The sequence below is a fragment of the Tenrec ecaudatus genome, chromosome 10 (genome assembly GCF_050624435.1).
Source record: "Tenrec ecaudatus isolate mTenEca1 chromosome 10, mTenEca1.hap1, whole genome shotgun sequence".
Taxonomy (NCBI): Eukaryota; Metazoa; Chordata; class Mammalia; order Afrosoricida; family Tenrecidae; genus Tenrec; species Tenrec ecaudatus.
In genome coordinates this window covers 46,325,694-46,345,316 of record NC_134539.1, presented here as the reverse complement: position 1 = coordinate 46,345,316, position 19,623 = coordinate 46,325,694, and the positions used below count along the sequence as shown (strand labels likewise).

At 43.3% G+C, this 19,623-nt stretch overlaps 1 protein-coding gene across 1 annotated transcript in view; it reads left to right on the top strand.

Annotated features, from left to right (window-relative positions):
- CTNNAL1 (catenin alpha like 1) overlaps positions 1-19,623 on the top strand; it is a 46,173-nt gene continuing 26,550 nt past the window's right edge. The window contains exons 1-6 of the mRNA XM_075560282.1: positions 1-234; positions 9,384-9,573; positions 12,855-13,042; positions 14,586-14,705; positions 16,988-17,077; positions 18,205-18,375. Of these exons, the coding sequence (XP_075416397.1) occupies positions 94-234; positions 9,384-9,573; positions 12,855-13,042; positions 14,586-14,705; positions 16,988-17,077; positions 18,205-18,375 (900 nt within the window). The 5' untranslated portion in view covers positions 1-93. The remainder of the gene's footprint in view (positions 235-9,383; positions 9,574-12,854; positions 13,043-14,585; positions 14,706-16,987; positions 17,078-18,204; positions 18,376-19,623) is intronic.

Sequence of the window (19,623 nt, the reverse complement as noted above, 5' to 3'; positions counted from 1 at the left end):
CGCGGGAGCCCTGCCGCCGCCTCGGGCTGGCTGGCGGCTAGGCGGCGGGCCCGCAGCGGCGCGGAGGCTGTGTTGGGCCGCTGGTGGAGAGCCATGGCGTCCTCTCCCTGTTCTGCCGGCGTTGGAGGCGCCGGAACATTCCTTGGCTCCGGCCCGTTGGACTTCGCCTTCGACTCGGGACTGGACATCAAAACTCGCTCGGTGGAGCAAACCCTGCTCCCGCTGGTTTCTCAGGTAAAGTGGCGCCCGCTCGGCCCCTCCGTCCCTTCCCGCCGCGCTCGCGATGGCGTCGGCCGGGGCCGCGCCGGCCGGGGTGGCGGGCTCGGGCTCGGGCTCGGGCTCGGGCCTGGGCTTAGTAGAGCGTGGCCGGAGGGGGCCGAGCCCCCGGAGCCAGCGAGCGCGCGGCTGGGCCGGCAGGTGCGCTGCCCGGTCGGCTCCGGGACCCGCGTCGACGCTGCGGCTGCTGGCCGTCCCCTCCTAGGGCAGGGAACCTGGCCGCAGCTAGTTGGCCAGCTGCCGTCCAACTTTTGCATCTTCAACCCAAACCTAGACCGTGGGCCACTTGGGGCCCTTCCTGCATGCCCAGCGTGCTCTCCCGGAGGCCTTTGTCCCTCCCTCTCCCTGCCCGTGTGCGGGCTCAGCCCGTTCACCCCGGGCCCCCCCTGCACCTTCGCCCGACCCTCTGTCCGCCTTTGTCTGTCCCCTTGGCAGGGAGAAGTGAAGGACTGTCTGATAGTTGAGCAATCCCACTTTGAGACGGCTGCACTATCGTATTGTGGATCATCACAAAAGTCAGGCGCGTTCTGGAGAAGTTTGTGTTGCCCTCCGTGGATGGATACACAGCCCGAGGGCTCGAATTCCTCACTTGGATCCGACGTAGTGTGTCAACCACTGTGGGGAGGAGTGAAGAATTATGTGCCTGCAGGAGCGCGTTGGCCAGGAGTGACTCACAGCTAGCTAGTTGTAAAGTCTTTATGACTCAGACTAGTATTCTCAAGATTTTAGAGGTAGAAGGAATCTGAGTTTATCTGACTCCAAATTGAAAGGAAAAAAAGAAAAGCCTTCACCACCCTGAGACCTAGTCAGCCGCTCTCAGCTTTACCTGTGCAGAGATAGGAAGCCTGTGTAGCCATGGAATGGACCTGTCCAGTCACGGGTCTGTTGATCATCAGGAGTCACTGTCACCTGTACCTGGGACCCAGGTTCTTAACAGACAGTCCTGGCTTCTTTGCCTGTGCTTTGTTAATAGGGCTAACACAATAGTAAGTAAATATAATGCACACTCACGAGGGATTGTCACTCCCTGACCAGTGGAAAGAATAATTGAGATCAGTCATATATGTAGTCATCAGTCCCTTCACACGCACACACACATCCCTCTCCCCAAAGCAACAACAGAAATAGGACCCAAAGTGAGGACTACTAAAGCACAGTTCTCTGAATCACGTGGGGGTGTTGCCAGGAGTCAGTCATCCCAGCATCCTCTGGTGATGGTGGTGGTACAGGCTGCCAAGCATTTTATAAATAGTAACTCATTTAATCCTTTTCAAAATCCCCTGATGTGGGTTTGGGACCTAGGAGATTTTTTCTAGCAAGCTAAAGTTTTACAGAAGAGGAAATTGAGAGTGAGGGAGGTTAGATAATTTGCCATCAGTTTTTCGGTTACTAAATGTCATACTAGCATTTCAATGCAAGAATCCTGTCTCCATAATCACACCCAACAACGGTGTCCACCAGAGCTGAGAATCAGCGATGAGCTCACCCACTGGTAGGCGCTGGGCATGTGTAGGGGGGAAACCAGCTGGAAGGTTATTGCCATCTGGGGAAATGGTAACCTCTCACAGTGTCACTGCTGAAAACAGTCCGTCCAACAGCTCTGCATTGTGCAAGTCAGAGGCGAAAGAGGACGGGAGTGTGGAGGAGGAAGAATGTGAATTGCTGATGTGGGTGAACCAGAGGTCAATGCCAAAGGGGGGAAATGCCAGCTTTATTCTCTCCCCAGTTTCTGTTATTGCCACTTTGGAGGCCATCGCTAAGGCTCTGCACCCCACACAGTTCATGCCGTCACTGATACTCCTGTTGTTGGCTGCTGGTAAGCGAACTCTGACTCAGCCACCCGGGTGACTGAGGGCACTGGAGCTGTCCGGAACAGTTTCCCTTTGCAGAAGCTGACGGCCATGGCTTCACTCGGGCTCCTAATGATTTACTGTACTGCCCATTCACATATGTTGTTATGCTTGAAATTAAAATGGAGAAAGCATGGTCAGAATGCCCTGACCACATAGGCAAGGGTGGAGTGCAACTGAAAATGATTTTCAGATTTTAGTTCTAAGGAACTGAAACTTTAGTTCTCTAGAAAACTCCTAGGTCCCAAATCCCCATTTTCTAAGTACGCTGCAGTGTTATTTAACCAATGTCTTACTGTATAACATAAATCCCTTAAGATGCCCACAAAGGTTTAGAAAAATTCCACAAGGGTATTTTAACCCTCCACAGCAAGCATGGATTGTATGTTTACAAGTAGCTGCTCTGTGAGGGGCTTTCATTCTAGTTGAAGCAGGGCGCGAACAGCCAGCACACAAGTTTGGAATGGAAACCGCCGGTAGTAAGTCTTGTGATCTTGTGCTCGCTCAGAGGTGGTGGCGTGAGGCAAACAATCACATGCCTGTTAACAATGTTAACAAGTTTTAAGTACCGTACATACTCATGTATAAGCTGAGTTTTTCAGCACATTTTTAATGCAATTTTTGTGGTAAAATTAGGTGCTTCGGCTTATGTTTGGGTTGGCTTATACTCGAGTATATATGGTACTTGGTAGCCATTCTGTATCATCTATTCCCTTAGGACTCTCCAACTGGGAAGTCTGGATATTCATATATCCTATGAATATAAAAGTCTGGGCCAGCTATCAGAAGAGATAGACAATTTTTCCATTCCCAGAAAAGTGATCTGTTCATTTCAAGAGGAGCAGAAAAAGCATTCAGTTACATTCAACCTCTCAACTGGGAAAATTAGCAGTAGATGGAAATTTTCCTTAACATGAAGAACATGTATAGATGATCGTAGTCAACTTTAAATTTTTGTTAAATACACACACACACACACACAGAAACGAGGAGGAGGCTTACTCTCGTGGCTCCCACTCAACACTATACTTGGACCCCAGTTATGTAAGACCAGAAGGAATGTGAAAGGTATAAAAATAGGAAAAGGAAAATCAAAACTTTCATAGAAGGTTCTTCACAGAAAACTCAAGAAATAGATTATAGAAAATTCAAAATAATACAAAGAATCATTAAAATTAGGCGTTGCTGAATATAGGATAAGCCCATGACATTTCTCTTTATTAATAAGAAGCAGAAAAATAATTCTAGAAGGGATGCAAGCTACAATAATAATTACAACCAAAACTGACTCGACAGAAAAGTTCCAGGAATATATCTAGCAAAAGAGATGCCAAATTTGAAAACCGAAAATTGAAAAATTTTATTGAAAACCAAAGTAGACTTAAGGAAGTAGAAAGAAGTACTGTGTTCATGATCAGGTGGGCTCAATTAAATAGAGATGAAAGTTTTCCCTATTGGTTTAAAATTTTAGTGTAATTTCAGTATAATATTCAACAGAATTTTGGGGGAGGGGGATACAGTTTGATGAAGGCAATTAACCAAATAGCAATACTAAAATTTATATGAAATATCAAGGAGCCAAGACTAATCAGAAGACAAGATATATGGACTTGCTCTAACGGAAACCAAGGCATGATTTGAAGCTTTTAAAGTTGTGACTAGAAGGATGAAGATGGACAAGTGAATCTGAAACACAACAGAGAGCCCAGAAATAGATCCCGTTACATATGGAAACGTTATGGCTGAGGGACACTGCTGGCCAGTGGGGAAAGGAAGTAGGGCTGATACAACTGGTTACTTAGTTGTTAGTGTTAGGTGCCATTGTGTCATTTTTGACTCTGCAACTCTATGCACAATAGAAACAGTGTATCAACCTTACAATTGCTGCAGCCACTGTGTCAATTCATCTCATTAAGGATCTTCCTCCTCTTCGCTGACTGGCTATTCTTAACAGGCATAATGTTTTTCTCCTGAGACTGCTTCTAAAGAATATTCTGCCAGTACTTCTTCCAAGACAGATTTATTCATTCTCTGGCAGTTCATAGTATACTCCGTATTCTTCACCAACACCATAGTTCAAAGGCATTGATTCTTCACTTTTTCCCATTGCTGAGCTTTGCATGCAGAGAAGGTGATTTAAAAAGTACCATGACTTAGAGCAGGTGCAACTTGTTCTCAAAATGATGATTTTGCTTTGTAACACTTAAATTAAAGTGGGTCTTTTGCAGCAGACTTGGCCAGTCAGTACATTGTCTGATTTCCTTACCGCTGCCTTTGTGGCACTGATTGTAGGTCCAAGCAAAATGAAATCTCGACCCCTGCAATCCTATTTGTTTATTTGTCCAATTATGAGGATTTTAATTTTCTTTACCTTAAGATCATAGTCTGATTTTCACCAGCAAGTGCTTCAAGGCCTCTTTACTTTTAAACTAGCAAAGTTGTATCATCTGCATCTCATGGGTTGTTTGTTAATGAGTTTTCCTCTAATCCTGATGCTAGGCTTTTAGTTTAGCCCAGTTTCTCAGATTATTTGCCCAGCATACTGACTGAATAAAAATGTTTTTTTAAAAATTACAGTTAAAAAATATGGTAAAAAGATACAATCCTTCCTCCCTCTCTCCGTTTCTCTGCCACCCCGAGTGCGGTGGTGCTCCGACTTCACCATGTCGTCTCATAAGACTTTCAGGATCAAGAGATTCCTGGCCAAGAAACAGAAGCAGAATCGGCCCATTCCCCAATGGATTCGAATGAAAACCGGTAATAAAATCAGGTACAACTCCAAGAGAAGACATTGGAGAAGAACCAAGCTGGGGCTGTAAGGAGCCCCCTGAAGGGTGGCACGCATGGCTGCATTTTCCCAGGCTCAAATTTTGTCCCCATCTGATGACTTGAACTTCTACTGGCAAATAATCTGGTTTATTCCTTGGTTTTTTGCTTCCTAATCAAGTTTAACAATAAATGATGTAAGGCTGTTGGTGTGGAAAAAAAAAAAAGATACAATCCTGATTCCCATCACATTTTCTGATCTTACACTTGTTTGAATTTTCAGTATTCCCTTGTTCTGCTCCAACTATTGCCTCCTGGTCTAGGTATAGATTCTCCATGAATATGACTAAGTGTACTAGAATTCCCATTTTTGGCAATTTTACTCAAAATTCATTATGAGCCACACAGTAGAATGCCTTTGTACAGTCACCAAAATGCAGACACACGTTTTTCTAGTGTTCGCTAGTATTCTCAGTAATGATATCCCTCATTCTACATCTTCTTCTGAATCTGGCTTGAATTTTTCATGTTTTTTGTCAGTGTACTGATGTTACCATTTTAAAATTATCTCAAGGATCATTGGAATTGTATGTAGTACTAAATATATTGGTCAGTAATTTTCTCATTCTGTTGAACCACCTTTCTTTGGAATGGGCATGAGCATGGATATCTTCCAACGCATGAGTTTATTGAAATACCTAAATTTCGGGAACCTTGTTTTTCACTAGTGTCTTCCGTGCAGCTCAGACCTACTCCTCCAGTGCCACAAATCAGGTCTATTTGGTATTGTGACTCTGCAAACTTCTTCCATCACTGATTTTTCTTGAATGCATCATTATTTTGCTCATAGAAGTCTTCAAAAAAAAAAAAGAAGTCTTCAAGGTTTGAATTTTTTCTTCAGTTCAACTTGAGAAATGCCAAGTGTGTTCTTACCTGCTGGTTTCTAACTCTTCATCTTTGCACAACTTCATTAGAGTATTTTACTTTGACTTCTCAACGTGGCTTCTTGAAATCTGCTCCACTCCTTACTTCATTCTTTATTTTTGTTGTAATCTATCTCTATTCCAACGTGAGATTGAGAGTCTCTCCTAACCGCCATCCTTTTGCTTTGTATTTGTTATGTCCCTGACGCCCTCCTACAGTTCACCTGGTCTTTGGTCATTAGTCTTCATCTCTTCTTGAGATGGTCTCAGAATTCAGGTGGGATATACTCCAGGTCATTCCACAGATGTAGTCCATTTGATTAATGATTAAAAAATTATGATAGAAATAAACTTCGGTATTCCAGTTTGATCAAATAAATAATTGAAAATAATAATGTTACACACGAGTAAAGAGCAGAGGTTCTAAACACCTAGTGTAATAAACTGGTTGCCATCAAGTTGATTCTGACTCATAATGCCTAGCAATGAATAATACTTACTATATACTAGACACCATTCTGAGTACTTTTATTCATTAGTTTACTCCTCACAGTAACTTTCTGAAGTGGATGCTGTTACCGCCATTTTACAGATGACAGCACTGAGTCACAGAAAGATAACTTACCACATAGTCACGCTGCCAGATTTCCAACCCCGGCAATCTGACATCAGTGTGCTCCCTCCTGACGGCAGGGATGTGCTCTGTGGTGCTCTGTAATTTTTGACACCCTGTGTTACACACGATCAAATCAGCCCTCGTTCTTTTGTCTCCAGCAGGGTCTTCGGTAGATCAGATTCTCGTTCTTCCCCAGGCAGTGCCTTCTCTGCCTTCTTTCCTGGTTCAGTCAAGGTGCTCTCTTGAATCTGACGTCAGGGCGACTCTCGGTTGTGACTCCCGGTTTAACATGCTTCCTGTTTGAACACACTGATTACTAAAATGTTATCTGATGTACTGCGGTTTACAGAGCTCTTTCACCAGCTATCTTTGTCCTTTAAAAAATAATTGTTAGTGCATTTATCTTTCCATAGTTCAGTGGTATCTTTTTCTTGATTCCTATTATAATTCTGGGAGGTAAGAGGCAATGAAGTGATTAAATATAATAATCAAGAATATGAGTAACCTCCTGGTCTTGTAGCCTTGGGCATGTTATTAACCTCTTTAAATGTTATGTTCTTTATCTATAAAATGAAGACAATAGTCCTTAATTCACAGAGTTGTAGGCATTGGTTTAGTGCCCAGAAGTTCTAGCACTCGTGCTCAGTATGCTAGCTAGCCTTATTTTTGTTCCCATTTAGCATGGCAAGGGAATTAACATTTTATCACAATTTTGTATGGCTTTGTGTTTGAACATGTATGAGGGGGCTTCAAAAAGTTTATGGAAAAATGGAATGAAAAGATAGTTTCCCACAGACTTTTTGAAACTCCCTCATACATGCATTTGAATAAAAGATTCAGAAGAATTATGCCAAAAGACAAGGTTGTGGGATTGGGATCGTACTTGGTTGTGCATTGGACTGCTAAGTGCAAGGTTGGCAGTTCAAACCCACCAGTCGCTTCAAGAAAGAGCGAGGAGAGTGCCTGCCTGCTCTTGTAAAGACTGACAGCCTCTCCTGTGTTCTGTAGAGTTGCTAAGAAGGAAGCATTGACTCCATGGCAGTGGGTTTTTGGTTTTATTGTGTGTGTGTTTTTAATTCTCTTACTTCTTTAATTTTAAAGAGCCAGAACATATTACTTTTGAATTATTTTTTAAAAATTGAAAATAAAGTAATTTTAAGGCATAATTAATTCTTGTAATAGGAATTCTTAGCTCCCCCAATTACTTAGACTTGGGTTGAACATTTTCCAGATTGTTTCCAATAAAAGGAAAGCAGCCACACCTAATTACACCCTGGGGAGGATGCTCATATGGAAGCAAAGTGTGTGCTGGGGATGGAACAACTGGTATTTTAGCATAATGTCAGAATCCTTCCTAGCAATCGACATGTTAAAGCTTTGTATAAATAAAAGATTTAATAAACCATGTCCCCTTTTCACTCCCAAGTAGCTTCTAAGGTGGCAGCTTGAAACAGGCCTTTCCGATTCTAAACCATAATACTCTACTGTATAAATGGTTTGTGTATAGTAATTGCTCTCTTAATTTTCTGTTCTTTGTACATATATGCATAAAAGCTACTTTTAAGTTATAGTTAACATACCTCTAATTTTTTAAAAATCTTTTTTTGTTGATCATGCTGATGTCTATTGGTCTTGTTGAATTTCAGCCTCTTTACATTGAGTTGTAATACATGCTGAAGACGGCTGTTGGGTTTGATTTTCATCAGCAAATCCTTTTGGTTTTGTTCCTTTTTAAAAATTTACCGGTTTTATTGAATACTTTTACTCTTTGGAATCTATATCTGTCAAGTAAAATTCCTTAATGAATATCTTTATATGTTAGCATAGTCCACACAGTGATTTTCTAAGACCTTTGAAAGATGTATCTTTGTTTCGAAGAACTGAAGGTGTCAACTTTTGTATTGTATTTCAGAGCCTGGAACCAAGTGTTAAAACTCTTGGTATTTGTGTTAGTCTGGGTAGACCAGAGAAGCAATCCATGTTCACACATAAGTGTATAAGAAAGATATTTTTATGCAAGAGCAATTGAACATTGAGAAAACATCCCCAGTCCAGATCAAGTTCATAAATCTGATATTAGCCCATATTTTCAATATCAATCTATAAAGTCCTCTTCAGACTCACGAAACACATGCAATGATGCCGAATGCAGAAGATCACAGGCCAGTGAGTTGCATGTCTTTGGATCCCATGTCATTGGAAACATGTCAGTGCTGGCAGGGGTCTCTCTGTGGCTTCTCTGGGTTCCGAGGGCTGGTTGCATCCATGTGGCTTATCTTCTGCAACGTCTTCCAGGAAGTAGCAGAGAGAGAGGTGTCTTCCGCCTCCAAGGAGGAAGTATCAGATTTCCCAGAATTCTCAGGAGAAGGCCATGCCCACACAGAAGTCTCCTTGGCTTTCTCCAGATTGACGGTCTAGACTCTACCCCTACACTCTTAATCCTTAAGTTTACATCAGATTAGGTGACCGCCACAGTATTTCATTTATTTTGAACCGGGTACAACAAAATGTAGAGCAATGTAAAACGTGGATTACAACAGTTGCTCTTATGTGACCAGTAACTGACTAGTCAACACATTTGGCCACACACTACATTGTAGAGCCAGATGATCCTCTCCAGTAAGAAAACTAGATGTGAACTTTGATTTTCCTGTGTTGTGTGGATGTCGTGATCTACTTTCTCTTACTTTTCCTGTTGAAATATCAGGAGGCCTTGTGGAACTGCATGGGTCTCAAGTGGCTTGAATAATTGGTTTAATGGAGAAATTGTCATGAGGGGTGAGGCTGGGTAATTGTTTGCTTGTGTTGGTGTTTACTGTTTCTTTAGTCTGTTGGGCTAGTCCAGGACTCCATCCTTAGTTTTTTTGGTTTTTGTGAGATGGTTCTTTTTCTTTTAAAGTACTGGGTAGAAATTTAATCAAGTTGCTTTTATTTTATTGTTTTAATTTTTAGATCACCACACTAATTAATCATAAAGATAATACTAAAAAATCTGAAAAAACCCTGCAAGCAATTCAGCGTGTGGGACAAGCCGTCAGCTTGGCAGTTGGAAGATTTGTTAAAGTAGGGGAAGCTATAGCCAATGAAAACTGGGACCTGAAAGAAGACATAAGTATGGCCTGCATCGAAGCTAAGCAAGCAGGTATGTGAATATTGACTTTGGAAGGCTTTTGATTCCAATCTTCTTGTTATGGAGATGACGACAGATTTATTGTTTTCTTTTGTGTTTATGTACTGTGTTTTCACTCGTTGCCATCAGACTGATTGTGATTCATAAGGAGTTTGTTGAAGCATCTCAATTCCTGGAGCCGTGTTTGTCACTTGTACCTTCAGGGCAGCTTGGACTTACACCTTCAGTACCATCAACTGGGTTTCTCTGGTATAATGACTTTGTGTATTCCTCCTACCCTCTTTTGATGAAGAACTCCTGTGGGTTTTTAAGACTCGAAATCCTTACAGGAATAGAATGCCTTATCTTTCTTCCGTGGAGAGGATGGTGGTTTCAAACTACTAACCTTGTGGTTAGTATCCCAGTGTGTAAATCCACTATGCCACTCCAATTAGGGATGCCGAGGCTAGGGAAGCAGGCTGGTGGCATGCTGGTTTAGGGCTTAGTGGTTCAACCCACCATGTGCAGGAGAAAGACCTGGCAATCGCCTCCCGTAAAGATCGCAGCCCCAGCCCTATGAGGCAGTCCTGCTCTGTAGTACAGGGCCACCACACGCCAGGCAGGCCTTCTGGCTTCCATGGTTAGCTTTCATTCTAGCTCTGAAGGATGGAACTCTTGCCCTTGTCAGGGGAATGTCTGCCCGCCTGGCCAGTGCCACTGAGGTGTGAGACACATGGGGGCAAGTGGGGAGCATGCGAGGCCTAGGATCTTCCCTCCAGGAGCGCTTCAGCGTACTTGCCTCCATGTAGGAAATGGGGTAAAGGTTTCTACTGATCAGTCACTGCAGCAGACGCATCTGCAGCTGGTGCCCAGAAACCTAAGAACGGGGTCTTTAGAAGGCTACAAGTCGTTCAGCTTCATTAATGTATCGCTGATCCACTCCTCTCTTCCTAAGTGTTTACTGAGTGCTGGTCTGTGGAGGCGTTCTTCTAGGCTCTGGGATCCAGTTCTGTACAAATGAGTCGCAAGTCTGTCCCGATGGAGCTTACCTTACAGTAACAACAAAAGACAACAAAGAAAAGAATAAATAAATGTAGCACTTCAAGTGGCAATAGTTTCTTTAAAATATCAAGCAAAGGATGAGTTTGAAGCTGTGTCAGGGAGGGGAGGGCGGCGCCTCTCCACTTAGACACTATTGGCATTTGGAGTTGGCTCATTCTGTCATGAGCCAGAAGGCTGTAGAAGGCTGTCCTGGGCATTACAGAGTGTTTATCAGCATGCCTGCCTCCTGCCCACTAGTTTCCAGGACAGGGCTCCCCATCCCTGTTGTGGCACCTCAGAATCTGGCTGTTGCCAGTGTCTCTGGGGGTCCAGGATCTCTGGTTGAGAATGAATGGGACAGGAGGTCAGAAAGACCCTCCGAGGAGGTGATATTTGAGCAGAGACTGCAACGAAATGAGAAGCCTGCTGGTGTGAATATCTTGGGCCGGGGGCGGGGAGGGGGGGGCGGGGAGGCCTTCCTGAGTAAATTACAGAGAGGGCAACCAGAGCCTACATGGTGTGGGTGTGTGCACACACGAGCACGTGTGTGTACATGACTGTACATATATTCATATATATGTGAATGACTTCAGTTATGATTCTTTGGGTGTTAGGCAGTCATTGAGGAGCTCTGCACCCGATGGGATACAGCTTCGTGTTAGAAATCTGTCTGTGGAGTGGAGGAAACAACAAGTAAGGGGTGGCTGGGAGATGATTGAGACTAGTGGTGGTCAGATTAATATGGAGCTTTTACAGTAAACCAGGCTAAACCGAAGCAGTGTTAGTAAAGATAAAAGGAGCAGAAAGTGCACAGAATGTTCATGAATGTGATTTAATGGTAAGACTTGGCTGTTGATTAAAAGGGAGGGAGGGCTCTGTGTTGATTTTTGGGCTTTTAGTAGTTATTGTTTGGAATATGGGATAGGATGCCTGGTGGGGGTGTGAGAGAGGACATCCCTATTTCCTTTGTCAGTTGATTGAATTTGAAATTGCCTACAATAAATGCTGCCTATATATTACAGCCATTAAAATAGGAGATGGAAGTAAATAGGCTAGATTTACAGCCCACATTGTTACTCTAATTAAGCATGAAATTTTTCTTGGCGCTTGCTAGAAACCAAGACAAATATGTGGAAAACAAAGGGCTGCCTGATCCTCATTGTTGGAAGGAAACAAGTCAGCTTATCAGGCGGAGAGAGACTTTTTCCTAGCACTAAGGACGCCAGTCATTACATAATGTCATGGACAGTGAACTGAAAATGGAGAGGTGGTCTTCCTATCACTGTGTTTTATGACAGCCCTCGATGATAGCCGTGATTGGAGCTTTTTCCCTTTCCTTTTAAAGAAAGAAGAACTTTAGTCCTGTTCCTCTTATAGATTTGTGTGTCAGCATTCTCAGTGTGTGGGGGAAAGGACATCATATGCTGTCAGAGGCTCCAGTAGGCTATGGTAGTCGACAAGTACTATAGGCCCAGGCAGCTCCATGGGGGCTATGGGAGCCATCTGATGTCATGGGTTCTACAGATTACCTGTCCTGTTCATTTGAAGTATTGTTGTTTCCGTTCCTGAAAGGAACCCAGGTGGTGTAGCATAGCTGCTAACCACAAGGTGGGAGGTTGGGTTTGAGACTGTAGCTCTTGGCTGGAAGACGTCCTGTGAGGCAGTACTGCTCTTGACAGCACACAGCTACAACGTCCAATAAAGTGCTTCCTGCACCCGAAACTGACCCCACTGTCTCAGCAGCCTGACTTTAAATCTCTCCCGTCCTAGCTAGTACTTCATCTGCTTCCATGACTTTCACTGCTCCACATCCAGTGGTCCATTAAAATGCAGATGTTTTAAGGAAAATCCGTCCTTGTCCCCTGGGTTAGTGCATCACTGAGGGTAAGGAAAGGAAGGGCAGCCACAGGAAAATCACTCCGTGATCTGTACAGGCTTAATGAGCCCACTGCCCCGGAGCCCACTGTGACTCTGGCTGACCCTAGAGGGCAGAGCAGACTGCCCCTGTGGGTTTCTGAGACTAACTCTTTGCTGGAATAGAAAGCCTCATCTTTTCCCCAAGGAACTGCTGGTGGTTTAGAATTGATGACCTTGAGGTACGTAGCCCATAACCCATGGGACCATGACAGCAAATCACAAAATGGAGAATTGCCAATCAAAGTTGACACATATTTTGTGAGGGGCACAGTTTGATCCATAGCACTTACCTTCAAGGTTAAGGGACAGTCTGGACTGAACGTGTGCCTTACTTTCAACCTTGCCTTTCTTGGTAGGCGAGACGATCGCAGCTCTCACAGACGTAAGCAGCTTGAATCATCCAGAACCTGACGGCCAGACCACAATTCTTACGGACAAGACAGGCGTCACACAGGCCGCACGGCTGCTTCTCTCTTCAGTGACAAAAGTGCTGTTGCTGGCAGACCGTGTAGTTATTAAGCAGATAATAATATCAAGAAGCAAGGTACTTGCTTTTCCTATATTTCTGTACTTGTGTAGACTTGGGCTATCCAGAAGTGTTTTTGTTTGTTTTTAGGTCAATTACCAATGATTTGGCAGTGCTTGTCTGTTATACTTGTTCGTGACTGTCATTGTCTGTACAGTCACAGACAGTCATGTTTCTTCCATACCTGTATGTATATACTGCGTCTAAACTTCCGAATGCCAAAAATCTTCTCAGAAAACCATTCTCCTGTTGGTTCCTGGTGAACATTTTCCTAAACTCCAGGAAGGAAAGCTGAACTGTGACAATGTGTGCAATAGGAACCCAGTTGATAAAAATTCTGAATCCACCAGCAAATGGATTATAAACAGTTTATAAGGTTGGCAGGAAATTTGGTCACTGTAACTATAGTCTCAGCTATCTGCTGCTGTGGAATGTCTGCCTGCAGAGATAAATCTTACTGCATAATGACCAAACTTAGAGCGAGGATTTTAACCCTTTCATGCCCAACACTTGTACAGCCCCGTAGATATTAGTGGTGGTCCTTGGTCATCCAGGACCCCAGGACATGGTAATTTCCTTCTGTGGTTTCCTAGGCAGAAAGGGGGCAGTCTGCTAGCGAAAGGGCATCTTGGGGAAAGGTTCGAGGAGACACATTGGAGACACTGGATAAGCGAATCTGAGGTGTGGGTTTGAGGGGAAAAAAGGCAGAGGCAGATTAGGCAGTGTCAGAGGAGAAAGGCAGAGTTTCTGCTCATGCTGCTCATTCTGCCTTATCTGTCTGTCTTGGTTGCCTGGACTTCCTGAGCTGCCAGGGCAGATTAACATGCCAAATATCACATCCTCATTAAAACTAAGTAAACACAGGATATCTGTGTTTTCTTTACCTGTCGTGGCCTGACTGAAACCAATGCAGTACTGTTATTTTAGAGAAAAGTCTGAAAATGTGTTCCACACCCATTTCTTTCTGATGTCAGGACAACACGTAACAGGGTCTATTGGCTCCATTACAGCCTCATGCTCTCTCTTCCCACTTGACTGTCGAAAATTTCTTGGCAATTCATTGATTCAACACACGCAGTTCCTGACTGACCCAACTGTTTTCCTGTTCTGTTCAGTCCCAAACCTGCTTTTTAACCCCTCGCCCGCAAATAGCCTTCCTGCCGCTTTCCTGAGGAGAATGCGGCTCCTTTAGTTTGGTTTCATGGAACCTTTAGGCTTCTGTTCCCCACCGCCTAGTCCTCAGAAGATTTGCTGTCTGGTCCTGCCTTTCCACCTTCTCCACCTGTGTATGCTCTTCTCTTGAACATCTAGGAGCGGTTTCTTTTGTTCTTTTCTTTCCACTCTTTGATCAGCCCAAAGCTCTCCATCCTGAAGAACCACGTAATCCCTTAGACAATTCTGCCTTTGGCCTCCTTGACTGAGCTCCTCCCCGTCTGTCTTGTTTTCCGGCTCCTTCTCAGCTTTCCCCTCGAGTTTCGATGTCTTTTTCTACCCAACTGTGAGGTCTCAGTCTCTTCCAGGTCGCTCATCCTGCTGAAAGACACTCTCCTCTCTTTTGCAGGTTCTCGCCACTATGGAAAGGCTAGAGAAAGTGAACAGTTTTCAAGAGTTTGTCCAAATATTCAGTCAATTTGGAAATGAAATGGTTGAGTTTGCTCATCTAACTGGAGATAGACAAAATGTATGTATTTGTCCCATTTAAAAATCTTCAGATCAATGCGTTCTTTTATATTTGGATGTAGGGACAATCTGTGAGGTGGTTTGATTGCTTTCTTTGCATATGAACTCTCTAGTGTTGTCCTTGCAAGCCTATTGCGAATAAACCAGAATAAGGTAAGTAGATCTGTGTTCCTTTTTTGCAGACATATGAGAACTAAGTGTGTTTCTGTCTCACACACTGTTAAGAGTCATATTCACTCTGCCACTCGAATTGAGCCCAACTGGAGTCATTTAAAAAAATCATTATATTGGGCACTCGTACAACTGTTATCACAATCCATCTGTCCATACATTGTGTCAAGCACATTTATACATTTGTTGCCATCATCATTTTAAAAACATTTTCTTTCTACTTGAACCCTTGGTATCCCTCCCTCTTCCACCTTCCCTCCCTCATAAGCCCTTGATAATTTATAAATTATTATTATTTTTTCATGTCTTACACTGACCAATGTCTTCCTTCACCCACTTCTCTGTTGTCTGTCCCCCAGGGAGGGGGTTATATGTAGATTATTGTGATCAGTTCCCCTTTCTCACCACACCTTCCCCTTCCCCTCCTGGTATCGCTCCTCTGGCTCTTGGTCCCTAGGGGTTTATCTGTCCTGGATTCCTGTGTTTCCAGCTCTTATCTGTACATGCTTTTGTCTAGCCAGATTTTTAAGGTAAAATTGGTGTCATGATAGTTGGCGGGAGGAAGCATTAAAGAACTAGAGGAAAGTTGTATGTTTCATCGGTGCTGTACTACACCCTGACCGACTCTACCTTGTGACCCTTCTGTAAGAGGATGTTCAATTGTCTACAGATGGGCTTTGGGTCTTCTTATGAGCTTTTATGAAGCTTTCCATTTGACACTTCCGTTAGAGGCGCAGGCAAATTAATTGAGTTATCTTGTATATTCTTGTCACATTTTGTTAAAAGAAAAATATTGTGTAGCTGGTGAAAACATTATGTAATTCATATGTTAACATCCACACTTGTCTGTAGCAGCTTTCATGTGACAAGGGCAGCCTTTAGGAGTTGGAACAGAGACCATGTGACCCAGAAAGCTCAAAGCGTTTACTTACTGGTCTTTTATTAAAAACGTTTGTCAACCTCTGATGTAGATTGTGATAACCACGTAATAGGAACCCATAGCTTGCCCGGCCTGACGTTCAGTGACTCACTGAAATGTTGTCAGTGTGAACCCACTCAGAGACACAAGGGAGAAAGGCCTGGCGAGCCACAGCTGAAAGGTCAGAGGTCTGAAAACCCTGTGGCATGTAGCTCTGCTGTGCAGCCTGTTAGGTCACCAGGAGATGAAGCCCACTTGATGGCAACTAGTTTGGTTTTGGTTTTTTAACCAAGTACTTATTTGGGTATATGGCTCAAGATCGATTCAGTGGTATTAGGGTATCTTCTGTGATAGCACTCAACAGAGGGCTCATTGAAGAGAAACCTACCCCTCGAAAAATTCCAAAGCACCATGCTTGCTTCAAAGTTGCTCATACATGGTTATGAATCATACATGATCCTTAAAAGAATTGCCTTTTAAGCTGCAGTCATAAAGGAAGTAATAATCAACAGATACCCTATATAAATATGTCATTTCTTAACTATTGAGGGTTGGCATGTTGTTTCTGGTTAAGCCGACGATGGTGCCCAGAAGGACATGCGGATATCAGGTGTGGTGAGTGACCAGGATGTGAGCCATGTGGCGGCTTCTCCCCAGGTCAGGCCATAGCTCCTCCCTGAATCGGTTACAGAGGCAGCTTCTGCTTTCTACTTGGATTGTTCTGATACATTTTATAAATCTTTACTCTGTTATGTTAGGTATTTTTACATCCCTACTGCCACAAATATTTTCAATTTCCACAAAATATTCCATTAAGTATATTTTCTACATTTAACTCAAACACTTGTTATTTAACATTTTAAACCTAGTTAACATTTCTGTTTATGATTTTTCAGGATTATACCATGCTATGAATGAAGGTATTTTTATATACCTATTATTTAGTATGTAAATTGATTTCTGAATCTATTCTTAGTCTCATGGGATAGATTTCCAGGTCTAGAATTATTGGACTGTGGTGTGGACATATTTGAAAGCCTTGACTAGTATTTTCAGGTTGACTTCTGAGAGAGTAATATACCCATTTATAGTCCTATCAGCAAGCTCCTGTGTCAGTTTAAACTGGTTTCTGATTTTGTTGAGTAAATGTGTTTTGGAGAAATGGAGTTTTTTTCATGTGATTTCATTTGTAGGATTTGAAAGATGAAAAGAAAAAGGCAAAAATGGCAGCAGCAAGGGCAGTTCTCGAAAAATGTACCATGATGCTTCTCACAGCGTCCAAGGTAGGAAAACCTTTGCTTTGCTGCCTTGTAGAATACAAATTAGAAAGCCTGATAGAAATGTGTCTAATTTATATTTTCACATCTTTCAAAAGATGATGGGAATGTGGAACTTAGGCCCCATAAAGCATCGCCTAGTTAGAAAGAATGCTGATGTACTTCCCCTGCTCCACACAGCAGTTAGTCTGAGTCAGCTGTGAGGGAGCAGCTCACCTGCAGGTGGGCGAGCAGGGACTGTGGAGCAAGGCCCACCGGACTTAGGGGCTGTCTGCAGATCTTACTGGACAGCCAGCACACATACTCCAACAAGCTAGAGTACTTACGACCTGTGAAGTCACACAGGTGTATTGTGCCAGCCCTTCATTTGCTCATGCATTGACAACATGTCAGAATCGGGTTGCTGTAGTTTACCATGGACTTAGTCACAGGACTTGGCTGTAGAGGCAACCTAAGGAATCCCTAGACTCCAGGCACAGTCTTCTTGACCTCCATTTGTAATACCAACCCAGATTCCTTATTCTATTCTTAACAAAATGATCAATCTAGAGCTTCTAATTCCAGACAGCAGTTGGCCAGCAAATTGGTGCATTTCAAGCATCAGCTAGCATACCTGTCTCTGGCAGGTTGTGTAGAATTACTTGAGCCTTTTCTGCTCAGAGTACTTGGTGTGTGCTCGGATCTGAGAAGCCCCGAGGACAGAGGACAATCTGTGGAGCCTAAGGGGAAGGCTGGGCTCATGTCTAGGCCTTTAGGTTTTCATTTGTATCATTATTTAAAAGTCAAGTTGCATCCACAGACACATTCTTCTTTTTCCTCATTGTGTTTTAGTTCTCTCACATAGAAAACGAGTTTTTAAAATCATGATGGAGATAATAGGCTGTCTTGTTTTCCTTCAAAAATGTTTAAGTTAACGGATTGGGATGTGAAGGTACAGTGTTGCACTTAACCCTGCTATCGCTTTTTACTCACCCTGCTTCCGCTTTTACTGAGGAGAAGCAGCTGGGTGAGCCAGGGACCTGGGAGATTTTGGTAAAGAACCCTTTTTATTAGCATGACATGTTCTGTGTAAGATTTTGTGTATTAGGATATGGATCAAACACGAAAATGAAAACTCTCAATTTTTTTTGAAGACATGCCTCAGGCATCCTAACTGCGAATCTGCCCATAAAAACAAAGAAGGCGTGTTCAACCGAATGAAAGTGGCGTTGGATAAGGTCATTGACATTGTGACTGACTGTAAACCAAATGGAGAGAATGACATTTCATCTGCCAGTATTTGTACCGGAATTAAGGAATTTAAGGTGAGACTGAAAAAAAAAAAGAATATACTTTTATTTCTTTTTCCATTTTAAAGGAATGTTCTCTGTACTGTTCATATTTTTGTGTAGTGTTTTAAAATAGATGCTTCACTAAAATAGGTTTATCTCTTTGAACAGTACCTCTGCAGACAAACCTAATGTTCAGTGACATTGGCCTTAAAGCAAAGGTGGTGTCTACAAAAGGACACAGATACTGTCGTAGCTACCTTGGCCCTGTTTATTAGCCAAGGTAATGGATAGTGACAAGCTATCTATCATCCCTGCTGGGATTCTAACTCCTGCCTCATGCTGTGCGCTTGAGATTGTGGTAACGACAAGTAAGAGAGTTTATAATCGCAACACACAAACGCTAAGGAAGAGAGTTTATAATCGCAACATACAAACTACCATTTGTTGAGCACTTAGCACGTGCCAAGCCCTATTCTGAAGGCTTTCAATGTATGCCTGCGTCCATCCAAGGACCCAGGAAGTGAGAATTCTTATTATTGTCCCCATTTTGCCATCGAGCAGACTGAGAAACAGATGGCATCAGTTGCAGTCTGACTCAGAATTTCCACGACTTTAGAGTATAGCTGCTTATCAGAAGTCAGAGATGCTAAAATGCCCCTGGGAAATCTTTGGGAAAGGGCAGGAAGATCCTAAAAATCATCAAGTACAGTCCCTCTGTTAACAGATGAGGAAACGAAGGCCTGAGAAGGCAGCTACTATGTGAAGGATCCCCACTCCTCGAATGGACATGACGGAGACAGATGGCAGTCTGTCCTGCTCGCTGCACTTGGACTGTTTGTTAGTGGTGGGAAGCTCTGAGGAGCAACACGGGGTGAAAGGAAGGAAATCAGGGACAATAAATATCTCGTTTAACTGACCTGTTAAGTAGATAGCATTCCCTGTTTTTGAGGGGAGGGAAGCTAGTAAGTGGTTGTGTTAGTCTGGGTTGACTAGAGACACAAATCCATAGACACTCACATGTGTGCAAGGAAGAGCTTTACGAGAGCAACTAAATATTGAGAAAACCTCCAGTCCAGATCAAGTCCATAAGTCCGATATTAGCCCAGATGTCAGGTACCAGTCTAGAAAATCCTCTTCAGACTCACAAAGCACATGCGAAGATGCTGAGTGCACAAAGATCACAGACCAGTGGGTGGGAAGTCTTGTGGATCCAGTGGCATTGTAAGCATCTCAGTGCTGGCAGGGGTCTCCATGTAGGTTCCCCACCTGTGAGGCTCTGGC